The 15,870-nt window shown below is 41.4% G+C and overlaps 1 protein-coding gene across 1 annotated transcript in view; it reads right to left on the reverse strand.

The window, feature by feature from the left end:
* The window catches only part of dagla (diacylglycerol lipase, alpha), a 326,959-nt gene that overhangs the window by 162,265 nt on the left and 148,824 nt on the right, over positions 1–15,870 (reverse strand). Inside the window, exon 3 of the mRNA XM_039755392.1 lies at positions 2,153–2,364. Within this exon, the coding sequence (XP_039611326.1) occupies positions 2,153–2,364 (212 nt within the window). The remainder of the gene's footprint in view (positions 1–2,152; positions 2,365–15,870) is intronic.

Consider the following 15,870-nt stretch of genomic DNA (forward strand, 5'->3'; position numbering starts at 1 on the left):
TAGAAAATGGATGGACGGATGGTAATATATGCACACAAAACTTACATAATAAACAATTTACGACTAAAGTTCTTATAATAATTCCTAATTTGACCTCTGGTATTTTCATAACAGTAGATTATGTTACTTATATACTAGACCCTGTTTTAGATTGGTCAGCAACAGCTGCCAACACATTAATTAACACTACTGCAAAAATCATACATTTAATGAAAGATCACAACCTCTCAAAATCATTGAGATGTATCTAGGAAGTCCTTTTTCTACTTCATCATAGTTTTCACAAACTGCCATTTATTTTACTATTAACAATCCTTTACTCCTTCTTAAGTCTTGTAAAAATGATGTAGTCATTCTCTTAGACCATGTGCCTCTTTTTTGTAACTCAAATTACTAGGGTCTACAGAAACAGTTCTTTAACTCAATATTGGAATGAGGAATGCTCCATTACAGGATAACTTTACATTTTAGACCTGCCTTAATTACACAATACAGTTGAAATATGATTATCTAAGTTAATCTGAACCAGTGCTACCTCGGATGGCCATGGCCATTTCTGATTTTTTTTTTTTTTAGAACATTAGAACAATCTAGATGAGAACAGGCCTTTAAGCCTAACAAAGCTTGCCAGTCCTAAATATTTAATTCTTCCAAAATAACATCAAGTCTAGTTTTAAAAGTACTTAAAGTCATACTGTCTACCACCCTACTTTGTAATTTATTTCATGTCTGTAAGATCTCTCCATAAAGAAAAACATCCTAATGTTTGTATGAAATTTGCCCTTAACAAGTTTCCAATTGTGCGCTGTGATCTTGATAAAGCTCTTCTTGTCTCCACCCTAGTGGCCCGCTTCTTCTTTTCTTTCGTCTGCATCTTTTTGCGTTAATTAAAACTGATTAAGTCAATGTTTGTGTTGTAATTACTTAGTACGTTTTCCTTAATTTTTCACTTTAGCTGGCACTTAAGTCTTCAATCTGCCTCAAGAATGATTTAAGATATGAAGAGGAAGTGATGGCGAAGATGGTAGGGATAAGAACGACGCTTGTACCCATGCGCCGCATGGCCGCCCTACTGCGGAGAGTTGATTCTACAATAGAATGAAATAAAAATAAAAAGAGGAATAACCTTGGAGGTCAATCATCACCCTGAAAGCAGATAGTAGACGTCACGTAGTATATGTGTACCAAATTTCAGGTTAACAGTTCAAATGGTTTGCGAGCTACAGGTGATTTAAAATCCTGGACAAACGACCAGCCACAGTAGCATATTATATAAGATGATATGCCACTTTAGTTCACAAAATCTTTAACCTCATGAGGTACAAAGGCAGTTAAACTGCAAGGAATTTCATGGCTTGCCTACCTTGCAGTCTTTTCACAAGTTATCCTCTGTATACTCAAGAATGAGCTGAGCATCCTGATGCGATCATGATAACGTGGTTAATGATATCATGAAGAGACAAGAATTAGTTGAACAAGATCCTGCTCTTCTAAATACTAGCCTCTGACCCTGGTCATCCAAAAAAAAAAATGCAAAATCCACTATGGTCTACCTACAAACTGGCCAAACTGAATACTCCATTAATCTGCAGTTTCAGTGTATAATAAGTGACGGCAACAACTTAATTTAAAGTAACTAAGCTCTTTTGCTAACTGACACTGATGTAAAACTTACTTAATAAATCCTGATGAAGTACTATATCCTATTAAAATCTATACAGGACTTAAAAATGGCTACTGCACATTTGCCACAAGTTTCCAAGTAGTGTGATGGATAGTATTACCTTGGGGACCTTCAAAAGCTCACCTTGATGTCATCTTGGAAAAATTAAATGAATAGGATTGGTTAGCTTGCTGTAATTGTTCTAATGTTCTAACGTCAAAAATAAAAATATCTTGGTAAGTAAAACAAAGGTTTTGAGCTTTTCATTTTATTTTGCCATGGGATTTCCATATCAAAATAAAAACAAAAAACAGACTATTGTATTTTTGTCCTAGAGCACATTTATTTGATCATTACTGAATGTTATTAATGGAAAAAGTTATACAGTTGGCTACATTGTACCACTTGACTATTAGTACAGCTTACAGCCTATTACACTCAACAATAGTTAAATTTCATTTGACCAGAGTTATACTGCAAGATACTCACCAAGACGAAAGTAGAGGACATACTGCATGGAATCCCGTGGCTCAGTGTACAAGATACTGCCTCTCATGCTCAGCCAAATGATGGCACCTTCACATATCATGCAGCTAATCAGGATCCCCAGATAGCCACGACCATGGTCCACTAGTGTAAGTGAGCAGGACTGCTCTGGGGAGTGAGCTACACCAAAAAGTGCCACAGACAAAACCACCAACCTAAATGGGGGGAAAAAAAGCAACGTGTCAAAAACAAAGTAATCAACTCTTCTAAACAGAGATAAATACAGTACACATGTTCTAGAAAAAGAACAGTTAATGATGCCTACTAACTTTCCACAGATGTATTGAATATAATGAGGACTTTGCTATTTTATTTTACTGTAATAATTGTTAAACTATCTGGCTCAAAAACTGTAGAAAGATTAATTGTATATGTTTTTTCCTACAAAAGATCAATGCTTTTCACTTCCATAATGTTGGGTACAAGATTTTATTAAAATGAAAAAGGTTCAGCATGATTTCTTGTAATTTCAGCACAACCTGACATTTCAATAGATGTATAGAATGTAGAGCTTTGATATCCATTATATATGGGCAGTGCCTAAAGAGTTCTGATCTTCGGGACACCTGTGATACGATTCTGTACCGATTTCTCGGATGATTGAAGTGCAGTCCTGTGCAGTGATTGGCTCACCGCAGAAACGTCTGTCTTCTAATTGGTTGTACCGATTGTTCTGTAAATTTTAACTAGCTGAAAGGAGAAGCTTTCCGATTTCTGTTCCGAAAGACCCGACTCCTCGTCTAAAAGCGGCGATGTCATACTTCAAGTTTTATCTTAAAGTGGGCCTGCTGGTACTATTAATATGGTACTATTGCTGTTACTATTAGTACACAAGGATTATAGTGAAGTGAAATAAAACGGATGTAGTTTAATCTAATGAGAATTTATTTGATTTGTACATATTAATGAAAGTATTGTTTTTTTCTTTTTAGCAAACTGGTTTCAGTAATATAAATATCTGTAAATAGTCTGGACAGAATTGCGTTATAATTATGTTCGTTTAAAATAAATAATAATATTGCTAACAATAGGAAATTGCAGTGTAACAAGATAGTTATAATATTACTAGCAAAATACCCGCGCTTCGCAGCGGTGAAGTACTGCATTAAAATTTTTATTAAGAAGAAAATTTAACCTTTTTAAACTCAGGGAAAATATGCCAATAATTATTTGTTAAGGATCTCTTTGTATACCATGTTGTCAGTTCGGCCCTCCGGTTGTAACATGACCAAGCTGTGCGCTGAGCTAACTCTTGAGCATGCAACTTACAGTTGGCCATGTGAACAGTAATCTTGTCTCAAATCTCACAGCTTGGATTGCTGCTGTCATAATCGGTTTGAGTTTCATGGTTTGTTTCAATTATGACAGTATTTGCAGGATTTGTTGTATTGAAGTGACATTCGGCATCTGTCAAGCGTTGTAAACACACAACCGGTTTCAGTGATAAAATCACATCCAGCTTTTGAGAGTTTAAACATTCATAAACATCAAAGTGTCCACTACTGAAATCGTCACCTGTGAATCTAAGATGTTTAAGAGGCATTGGCGGTTGTCGAAAGGTGTAAAATATTTGGCCATTTCGGTACACTTGAAAGCGACAACCGAACAATTCAGAGGCAGCCATCAACTCACATGCAGAACCATAGGTGAAGGGCTTAAGCATTTCACTCTTATAATGTTCCTGTGTAGTATAATTATCTCCTGTACCGTCATCAGTCCACACCTTGAACCTGTCCCAGTCATTCAATACATAAGACACAACGTTCCTCCGGATATCAAGAGTGAGCCTGATATGGCCGTGCAATATGTAACAAAGAGAATGGAAAAGGTAGGTGGTATCTCCGGGCATGGAAACCACTCGGTAAGTGATAGTTCTTTGATCGATAGTGATCATCTCGATAGACATGTTAATGGGGGTTGGAAAGATAAAGGAAATGGGTACCTGAGCAATGTAAAGTAAGTGTAAAATACTTATACAATAGCTATAATTGTAATAAACAAACAATAAAACAGCGGAGAAGCCGTGGATTAAACAAAAAGGCTGTAGTTATCAGTAGCGAGACATGAATCCCATGGCGAGGCAAGGAAGGGAATGTAGAGACTGGAGCGACGGACGGCCTTATATAGGCAGGCAGCCAACAACGTGGGAGGCGTTGGGATGGGGGACCCAATGCCGCCTCACACGGTGACCGAGCTGCAGGCTTTGGACGTATATATGTACGTAAGAAGGATTCAGTTAGCGTTGGGAACCCGTGTACCAAATTTCTTGAAGATGGGCCCATAAGTAACAAAGACTGTTGAAAAGTTCAATATGGCGGCTGACAGTGGCATCATACCACCGAAATAAGTATGTACATTGGTTTCGGTTAGTGCAGGGAAGCCACCTACTAAATTTCGTGAAGATGGGGCTGTAAATAAGAAAGTTCAATGTGGCGGATGTTGTTGACCGTTATGATTGTTACGCGTAGAATTTCGAAATGAAACCTGCTTAATTGTTGTAAGTAAGCTGTAAGGAATGGGCCTGCCAAATTTCAGCCTTCTATCTACATGGGAAGTTGGAGAATTAGTGACGTTGGAAAGTTCAATATGGCGGCCAACAGTGGCATCATACCACCGAAATAAGTACCAAATTTCAGCCTTCTACCTACACGGGAAGTTGGAGAATTAGTGACGTTGGAAAGTTCAATATGGCGGCTGACAGTGGTGTCATACCACCGAAATAAGTATGTACATTGGTTTCGGTTAGCGCAGGGAAGCCGCCTACCAAATTTCGTGAAGATGGGGCCATAAATAAGAAAGTTCAATATGGCGGACGTTGTTGATCGTTATGACCATTACGCGTAGAATTTTGAAATGAAACCTGCTTAACTTTTGTAAGTAAGCTATAAGGAATAAGCCTGCCAAATTTCAGCTTTCTAACTACATGGGAAGTTGGAGAATTAGTGATGAGTCAGTGAGTCTGTCAGTCAGTGAGTCAGTAAGGGCTTTGCCTTTTATTATTATAGATTAAAGGCCTTAAAAAAGTCAGTATTAGTATGACTAACCATTATATTAATTTATTTTTTTGTGTGTCCCTTTACTCTTTCAGAATTCAGAATTAACTGTTTCTGGTATCTCTTACCATGGCTGCCACTAGTGTTCTTACGTGAGTCTTTGTTTGTAGTAGTTCCTCTAAAAAAAAGTTTTCTTTTTTTAATTGATGTACTGGTTGATTGCGTTGTTTTAATAGATCCAACATCACCTGCGGTGTTGACATGTAAGTATTCATTGGTTAAATAACACAAAGGTTAATTCGGAAAAAAAAAAAAAACTTTTTGGAATATTGGGCTTGGTGCCTATAGAATTAGTTCAAAGGTGGTGGTTTATCATCCTGTTGTTCCCTTGTTTGTTTTTTTCCTTTTTGCATGCTCAGTTACTCTTTATTTTATCTATGTTGGAATCAACGTCGCTTGGTGCAGACTATATGGAGGTTGTAACCTATTAGTTGTTCCCTGAAGGCCAATTTGTAATATTCTGAAATTTCTTTTAACTAAACCTTAAATGTAAATGTCTGCCAGTTTCCTGCGCATTTGTTTCAGGTCGCTCGTTGCATTCCAGCTGGTTAAATTTGAAGAAAAACAAAGGCGTTGTTAAACTTTGGAGTGAAACTGTAACTTTCTCTTGGTTTATCCAATGTCTGTAGCCAGGAGAGAGGTGAGTTAAAAGGATGTGTTTCTTTGAAGTGCATTGCCGGGAAAGGAACAGGCCCTGTCTGATTCTTTTTGTTTCTTTTTCTCTTGCTCATGCTCTCTGTCTCTCTCTCTCTCTCTCTCACACACACAGCTACTTTTGCCCGTGGGCTGGAGGACTTCACTACCCAAGGAACAGCACATGTGGGTAAGTCAGGTCCTTTTCACCAGGGGCAAGGACGGAAAGCCTGTGCGGACCTCCAAACTTCGCCTTTGGTGGCATCCTCCCGGCCCCCGCAACGTGCACCTCCAGCCCCCGACATCGCCTGACACCTTTTTACAGCGCCCATTCTTCCTATGGATGCCGTACCACATGTGGGTCTACAAGCTGTCCTGCATGGTGTGCAGCCACAGGTTGTCGGGAGACGGACTCTACAGGACTGTCCGGAGGGTCCTGGACACAGACAGATGGTACTTTATGGCCACAGAGTACCTGGAGTGCCGGCACTGCAGGAAAAAGGTGGCAGGCTGGTCGCAGGATATCTTGGATCAGCTGCAACACATCCACCGGGATGACTTTCAGCTATCCTGACTTACAGGTCAGACAAGGAGTCTCAAAAGGCTGGGTCAACTCTCCATAGGTAGACTGGCACACACAGGCAGTCCTAACGTCTCTGTTCTGTCTAACACAGGTTATCTTGTGACAAAAATCGGGCAGATGCGTTAGCGCACGCTGGGCAAAGGGGCCAATCGGCTGCGCAGATATCTGTTCAAGGAGCACACCAGGTCCTGGATGTTGCGGTCCAAAAAGTTCATGTTCACAGTCGCCAAGTTCATCAAATCGGGTGCTGAGCCATCTGCGATTCCGCCTCTACCACCACCGCCTCCAACACCACCTCCACCACCACAGTGCAAAGTGGTTGCTGTCCATCTATGCCAGGGAGGTGGCCTCGAGGCTAGAAGAGACCAAGGCCCAGATCAACTCCATCTTTGGCTCAATCTTAAAGATGGACTCAACCAAGAAGGTGAGCGATATTGCCATCCCCTCCCTCCTTCCTTCTTTTCCTTCCAAATTACCGTCACTCTCCCTTTCATCGTTCAGATGACCAAGAAACTTGCTGGTGCCGCGGTAGGAACGACAGCCTGGGTGACCAACGTGGGGAACGAGCATGGCCATGGCCACCGGGCTGATGCAGCGATACCGTGATGCCAGTTTGTCCCCACCTCTGGTCCTCTATGTGGACCGAGACTGCTGTTCCCATGGGGGACCAAGCAAGGTGTCCCTCTTATTCAACCAGTGGGATCAGCTAGTGGTGCGGCTCGACATGTGGCACCTGATGCGGCGCTTCACAGCGGGTGTCACCACGGAGATCCACCCACTATACAGCCTCTTCATGGCACGTCACTCATTCTGCATTTTTGAGTGGGACCAGGGAGATGTCGCCCAGCTACGAGATGCTGGAGGCCTTCGGGGATGCCACTGACATCATGGGCATCCTGCTTTTGGACCGCAACAAGATCCGGGAAATCTGGGACTGAGGTGCCACTTCCACTGCATCCAGGACCCACCCGGCATGCACCTGTACATGCAGACCGGGCAGCTGGTCAAAGGGGAGATCACACTGCCGGTGTTCAGGTGTACGCGAGGTTCAACTTCGTTAGAGTCGTTCCACCTGCATCTGGACTGCTTCATACTTGGTAAGGGTGCCCAGAAACCTGTTCATTGTGACCTGTGTTGTGCGAGGGAGGGGGTGGCATTGCATTTTTCCCTCTCTCAATGTGTCTTTTAGGCACTACAGCCAGTGCGGCCCACTATCAGGCCTATCTCCTGGAAGGCCAGGCGCAGTGGAACGAGGACCATACGGCACAAGCAGTGGAGGCAGCAGACCGTGATATGGTCTGCTACAGTGGCCAACTCCAGCACTCCCTCAATGAGCTGAGCGACCTTGTATATCACAAGAAGCTGGATGAGGATTATACCCGGCCTGCGAAGTACACTGGTGAGGTGGGTGTCGAGACCTCTGTCTGTCTGTCTGTCTGTCTCTCTCTCTCTCTCTTTTCATTTTAAAACAGTTCCCTCTTTTTCACAAATGAGCTCATTGGCGTCCAGTACCTATTTTCACAGACTGGTCGAGTGCTGGAGGAAGTGATGGGCAGGGATCCCAATGCTCCGAATGGGACTGATACAGACGACGATGAAGACAGTGTCGACGAGGGCTTCCAAAAGGATGCGGGGAAAGTAGAGGAACCTCTGGCACCCTCTTCGGCCTTGAGGCGGACTTCACCCAACAACCGTTGTCGTCTGACAAGTCCCAATCGTGCCCTGCCATCGGCACCTCACAGTCTGGGCCAGCCGACCAGGAGACCATCCCTGGAGATGAGACCACTCAAAGGGTGTCTCACGAGCCGGTAAGTCTCTCCCGACAAGTCGTGATATACCTATGGAATATCTGATGAGTGCTCCCCTTTCTCACTTTCACTCTCTTCCCCCAACAGAATAGCCTTGGACCTGACACTGGCCCAGGTTACAAGCACATGGTCAACCTGGCCTCCAGTCTCTTGAAGCTGCGTCACCATGCCTACATGACGCAGCAGCAAGTAGTGGAGATCGTCACCCTCTGGGAATGATTGCCAGAGGGAGACAAGGCCCCAGATTGCTTTCTGCCACGCCACCAGGAAAGACTGCTGAAGGGGAGGTTCCGACGCAAGTCACACTGGGAGTGGAGAGCTTGCGACGGTAGGTGCTCAACCTCTTTGGAATGGCCTCTTTCCTTCCAATTGGATATCGATGGCAGGACTGACTGACTAACTCTCTCTCTCTCAAACCCAGCCCCCGAATTTTGTAGGTGTATGGTCGGCCAAGGCGGCCAAGCCACACAGATGCCAAACATCAACCGCCTTGTAGGAAGGAAGTATCAGGCGTGCTAATTGACAATATTCTTGACATAGTAAATTCATTATTAAATACGGGGGTCTTCCCAGACTGTCTTAAGACTGCTGTAGTTAAAACCCTGCTCAAGAAAAATAATCGACCCCTCTGTTTTTGAAAATTTTAGACCCATTTCTAACCTGCCCCTCTTAAGTAAAATTCTAGAGAAGGCAGTCATTTTGCAATTAAATGACCACCTCAATAAACATGCTATTCTTGATAAATTTCAGTCAGATTTCAGAACAAATCACAGCACAGAAACTGCACTCGTTAAAGTAGTAAATGACTTGCAGATAAATGCAGACAGAGGCCATTTATCTGTTCTCATCCTCCTAGATCTGAGTGCCGCATTTGACACCATTGATCACAATATTCTTAGAAATCGCCTTAGTCAATGGGTGGGCCTCTCTGGCAGTGTCTTAAATTGGTTTGAATCCTACCTGGCAGGGAGAAAATTCTTTGTGAGTTGTGGTAATCACAACTCAAAGACACATGATATCCTATATGGTGTTCCACAAGGCTCTATCCTGGGTCCGCTGCTCTTCTCAATCTACATGCTTCCGTTAGGTCAGATTATCTGAGGGCACAACGTGAGCTACCACAGCTATGCTGATGACACACAGCTGTATTTACCAATAGCACCTGATGACACTGACTCTCTCGATGAACTAACACAATGTCTTAGGGCCGATTTATACTTCACGCTCAGAACGCGTACGCGCCCGCATCATGGCTGCCACGCGTTCCCAGCGTTCATTTCACGCGTCCTCTGAGCAGGTCCTCAGAAATGAACGTGACACGTGCGCGAGTTGCAGTACCAGCAAAAAGTCGGGGGACGCAGTGTGCTAAAAGTCAGAATGTGACGTCAGAGTCTCTGTTTACTATCTACATGTGACAGCAAGCCTCTATGGAGATCCTTCAGGGATCGATGTGCGCGCTTTGCTGTTTGATGAATGGTTCAAAGTGGAGAAGCAAAATGCCGACATACAGATGCATTCGTGGTGCTTTTATATTCAAGCGTTGCGTATTCCCGATCGTAATGACACGATACATTTTAAAAGTCTCACATACCATCTTTTGTGCCGTCTATTTTTTATTTTTTTTACTTTACCTGCTGTCAGGTCCAAGAAGCTCGTAGCGAATGAAAACTGGGATGACGTTTACGATGGTCTGCTTTAATAATAAAGTAAACTATGAGGTTAAAGTGGACATTTCGAGATTTAAGCTGAAATTTCCACTTTAATCACAAAATACACGTTTTCACCGTGTCTTTTATTTTTTTCTCAGTGGCTCAAATACAGCGCTATACATTATATTGCCGATGTGAAGTTGTAAAAAAAAAAAATAGATGGCACAAAAGATGGTATGTGAGACTTTTAAAATGTATCGTGTCATTACGATTGGGAATACGTGACACTTGAATATAAAAGCACCACGAATGCATCTGTATGTCGGCATTTTGCTTCACCACATCGAAACATCCATCCCGTAGGATCGGCATAGAGGCTTTCTGTCACATGTAGATAGTTCCCAAACGAAATGACACGATACATTTTAAAAGTCTCACATACCATCTTTTGTGTCGGCTTTTTTATTTTTGCAACTTAACAACAGCAACATAATGTATAGCGTTATATTTGAACCACTGAGAAAAAAATAAAGGACACGGTGAAAACGTGTATTTTGTGATTAAAGTGGAAATTTCGGCTTTAATCTGTAAATGTCCACTCTAACCTCGTAGTTTACTTTGTCATCATAAACGTCATCCCAGTTTTTAATCGCTACGAGCTTCTTGGACCTGACAGCAGCGGAAAGAAGCAATAGATCACCACACAGAATAAATTAAATGTATGATATTCCAACTCTCTGCACATTTAGAATCCTTAGATTTATACTTGATATCACTTTCATGATGAAATGCATTAAAGTGTGTATGTTACATTTTACATATAATTTAGTTTAAATAATGAATACTGTTAATTACACACATGGGGGAATAATTACACACATACGGGTGTCACAGTGGTGGAGCGATAGCACTGCTGTCTCGCAGGGAGTTATGTTGCTGGTATTTCCTGCTTGTATTCCACACTGTGCTCCAGTTTCCTTCCAAAGATATGTAGATTTGGGGATTTCGTGCCGCTAAAATGACGCTAGTGTATGCGAGTGCTTGTATTCATCTTGTGATGAGCTGAGGCCTTGTGCCCAATGCTTGCTGGAATGGACACATCCCTGGATTGATGGATTTAATCAATAAACATCCTTTTCAGAGATATTGCGGCAAGGTGTCATCGGAATTTAATAGGTGTTCTAGGCAATTCACAACACAGAGAAGCCAAACATGTTCTCACTGTGATAATATCTCACACTGCCACCTGGTGGATTCCTCCAGATTTACGTAAAGTATGCGCGCAAGTATGAACACTACAACGCTTGCGTAGCAGGAGCGTCCGCTACAGCATGCGTCGCGTGAAGTATAACTCCGGCCTTACTGGTATTTCTGAATGGATGAATAGTCATTTTCTCAAACTAAATAAAGAGAAAACTGAAATTTTAGTGATTGGCACTAATAGATTCAATGAGGTTATCACAAATAAACTTGATGCATTAGGATTAAAAGTTAAGACGGAAGTAAAAAACTTAAGGGTAACTGTTGACTGTAACCTGAATTTTAAATCACATATTAATCAGATTACTAGGACAGCATTTTTTCACTTAAGAAACATAGCAAAAGTTAGGCCTCTTATATCACTGAAAGATCCTGAGAAATTAATTCACGCTTTTGTTTTCAGTCGACTAGATTACTGTAACACACTCGTCTCAGGACTACCCAAAAAAGACATAAATCGTTTGCAACGAGTGCAGAATGCAGCTGCTAGAATCCTAAGCAGGAAAAGAAAATCCAAGCACATTTCTCCAGTTTTGATGTCACTACACTGGTTACCTGTGTCTTTCAGAATTGACTTTAAAATTCTGCTTATGATTTATAAAGCCTTAAATAATCTCGTCCCATCTTATATATCGGAATATCTCACACCCTATATCCCAAATGGTAACCTTAGATCCTCAAATGAGTGTCTCTCTCCTTACAATTCCAAAAACTAAACTTAAAAGAAGTCGTGACGCGGCCTTCTGCTGTTATGCACCTAAAATCTGGAATAGCCTGCCAATAGGAATTCGCCAGGCTAATACAGTAGAGCACTTTAAAACACTGCTGAAAACACATTACTTTAACGTGGCCTTTTCATAACTTCACTTTAACTTAATCCGGATACTCTGCATGTTCAATTTATCATAATAACTATTCATAGTGGCTCTAAAATCAGTACTAACCCCTACACTCTCTTTTGTTTCTTTTTCCTGGTTTCTTTGTGGTGGCGAACTGCTCCACCACCACCTACTCAAAGCATCATGATGCTCCAACATTGATGGACTGAAAGCCAGAAGTCTACGTGACCATCATCATCAAGTCCTTCCGTGAGATCCCTAAATACAAAGAGGACTGTTTCATTTATGTTAGGTAGATTGTCCAGAGGGGACTGGGTGGTCTCATGGTCTGGAATCCCTGCAGATTTTTTTTTTTTTCTCCACCCGTCTGGAGTTTTTTTTTTTTTTCTGTCCACCCTGGCCATCTTATGTTAACTTATTTTGTTTTCTTACTGTGTCTTTTATTTTTCTATTCTTCATTTTGTAAAGCACTTTAAGCTACATTTTTTGTATGAAAATGTGCTATATAAATAAATGTTGTTGCTGTAGTTGTTGTGGAGGCCGTTTGTATAGAACTGTCTAGGATTCACCCCGAAGGAACCACCATCTGAAAAGGGGAAAAGAGGAGGGAGAAGAAAAATCGTGCCTTATGTTAAAGAATTTTTAAAAATGTATTTATTTATTTATTTACTGTTTGTTTGTATATAGTTCCTTGTATTGTCGATTGATTTTTATTTATTGTATGTATATAGTAATTTCATGTTATATTTATTGTATACTAGCAAAATACCCGCGCTTCATAGCGGAGTAGTGTGTTAAAGAAGTAATGAAAAAGAAAAGAAAACATTTAGAAAATAATGTAACATGATTGTCAATGTAATTGTTTTGTCACTGTTATGAGTGTTGCTGTCATATATATATATATATATATATATATATATATATATATATATATATATATATATATATATATATATATATATATATATATATATATATATATATATATATATATATATATATATATATACATACACAGTGGTGTGAAAAACTATTTGCCCCCTTCCTGATTTCTTATTCTTTTGCATGTTTGTCACACAAAATGTTTCTGATCATCAAACACATTTAACCATTAGTCAAATATAACACAAGTAAACACAAAATGCAGTTTTTAAATGATGGTTTTTATTATTTAGGGAGAGAAAAAATCCAAACCTACATGGCCCTGTGTGAAAAAGTTATTGTTAAAAAAATAACCTAACTGTGGTATATCACACCTGAGTTCAATTTCCATAGCCACCCCCAGGCCTGATTACTGCCACACCTGTTTCAATCAAGAAATCACTTAAATATGAGCTGCTTGACACAGAGAAGTAGACCAAAAGCACCTCAAAGCTAGACATCATGCCAAGATCCAAAGAAATTCAGGAACAAATGAGAACAGAAGTAACTGAGATCTATCAGTCTGGTAAAGGTTATAAAGCCATTTCTAAAGCTTTGGGACTCCAGCGAACCACAGTGAGAGCCATTATCCACAAATAGCAAAAACATGGAACAGTGGTGAACCTTCCCAGGAGTGGCCGGCCGACCAAAATTACCCCAAGAGCGCGAGGCGACTCATCCGAGAGATCACAAAAGACCCCAGGACAACGTCTAAAGAACTGCAGGCCTCACTTGCCTCAATTAAGGTCAGTGTTCACGACTCCACCATAAGAAAGAGACTGGGCAAAAACGGCCAGCATGACAGATTTCCAAGACCATTTCCGGGCCATTAATAACAATAATACAGTATATAAAATGATCTTGCGGGCCGGATGTGGCCTGTGGGCCTTGAGTTTGACAGATATGAACTAAATAGAACTTGAAAAGATAAATTTTTTCGAATGTGATCGCGCAATTCAGATCGAGTTGATGCGCACTACAGTACATCGAGCCCGCATGCTATTGTGGTTTTGCCTGCGTGCCTCAATAAGTCACCCTCCCCTCGCTCTTACTTTTTTACCGTTCATCTAATGAATACACTGAGTATGTCTTTACCAAAACAATCATTGAAGGCGAATAAAGTATCTATTATTCATGAAGCTTCAATTGGTGATCTGCGTTTCCCGCATATTTTTTCATACGTCTCAAACCAAGGGGATGCGAGGGTAACATGAATCAGGAAGCGCTCGTATATACTTAGTGCATCCCATCTCGGGAATCGAACCTCGAACGTTGGCGCTAGAGGCGAAGCCTCTACCATTGCGCCAAGGCGTGTGGTTGGTCTATTTGAGAGTATGTAGATCGGGGTATAAATATACATATATATATATATATATATACCCGCGCTTAGTAGTGTGTTAAAGAAGTTATGAAAAAGAAAAGGGAACATTTTAAAATAACGTAACATGATTGTCAATATACAGTAATTGTTTTGTGAGTGTTATGAGTGTTGCTGTCATCAAGGATTTGATTATCATTATTTCTTTCAATCAGGTTCGTATTTGTAGGATGTGTTGTGTTCAAGTTACATTCCGTGTTTGTCAATCGTTGTAAAGATAACAGGTTTCATTCATCGATTCGTTTCTTACTGCATCAATAAACAGTTTGTCTTCCTCTTTATCTGAGACTTGATACACTGCATGCACTGGTTTTTTTTACACTGTCTTCCTTTAGCGGGACATTGACTTTTTCCACCGTGTGCTTTGTTTCCGCAGTAGCTGCACTTATGAATATGCTTGTATGTATCACACGCTTCATATTTTTTTGCTGCCTTCTCAATTGTGTAATTCGTTTTTTGTTCAGCACTCTTTGGAACTGTTGCTTTTTGTCTGTGCACTGCGTCAGTTCACGTGAGTCACTCGGTGTACATGCATCGAAGGTTCCGAGCTGTGCTGGTGCCATCTCGTGCGATGTCCACGGCTGTATTTAATGTAAGCTAAGACCCGGCACTTAAAAGTTTCTCTTGCAGTTTCGCTGAGTTTGTGCCAAACACCACCCTGACCATCTCATCTTCCTCTGCATAAGTACAGTCCTTCACCTGTGAATATTTAGCGGCAGTGTTTCTATTGGATTGCCGCTGACGGACGGCCTTATATGGGCAGGCACTAAAATACATGGGAGGCGTAACTCCGCCTCCCACGGGCAGCGAGCAGAAGTCTATTATTGTATATGGACGAAACAATAGGTTCCAGTTATGACCATTACGCGTAGAATTTCGAAATGAAACCTTCCCAACTTTTGTAAGTAAGCTGTAAGGAATGAGTCTGCCAAATTTCATCCTTCTACCTACACAGGAAGTTGGAGGATTAGTGATGAGTCAGTGAGTGAGTGAGTGAGGGCTTTGCCTTTTATTAGTATAGATACACACACACATAAAAATATATATACATATACACATATACATATATATATATATACACATACATATATACACACACACACACATCCACATACTGTATATATATATATATATATATATATATATACACCGTGAAAGCTGGCCCGGACACACACAGACGGACATCATAAGTTCACCCAACACACTGTTTATTTACACTATTTACAATGTTTTGTGCTCACCATGCACCCCCAGTGCCTCTTGCACCGATTCCCCCAAAGTCCAGGGCTCACAGTCCTTGTGCCTTTCCTCTGGCCGCCTCCTGTCCTCTCTCCAGCTCTACCAACTACCTCCTGACATCCACCAATGACTGGAGGGAGGCGGCCCCTCTTATAGGAACCCGGATGGGCTCCAGCTGCTTCCCGGCAAATAGTCTTGGCCACACCCCTGTGTGTGGCAGAAGTGCCGGCCGCGCACCCGGAAGCCGTCCGGGTGTCCCCTGTCGTCTTCCCTCGTCACTTCCTGGTGTGGTGGAAGT

Source organism: Polypterus senegalus, chromosome 1 (assembly GCF_016835505.1).
Source record: "Polypterus senegalus isolate Bchr_013 chromosome 1, ASM1683550v1, whole genome shotgun sequence".
In the NCBI taxonomy this organism is placed as follows: domain Eukaryota; kingdom Metazoa; phylum Chordata; class Cladistia; order Polypteriformes; family Polypteridae; genus Polypterus; species Polypterus senegalus.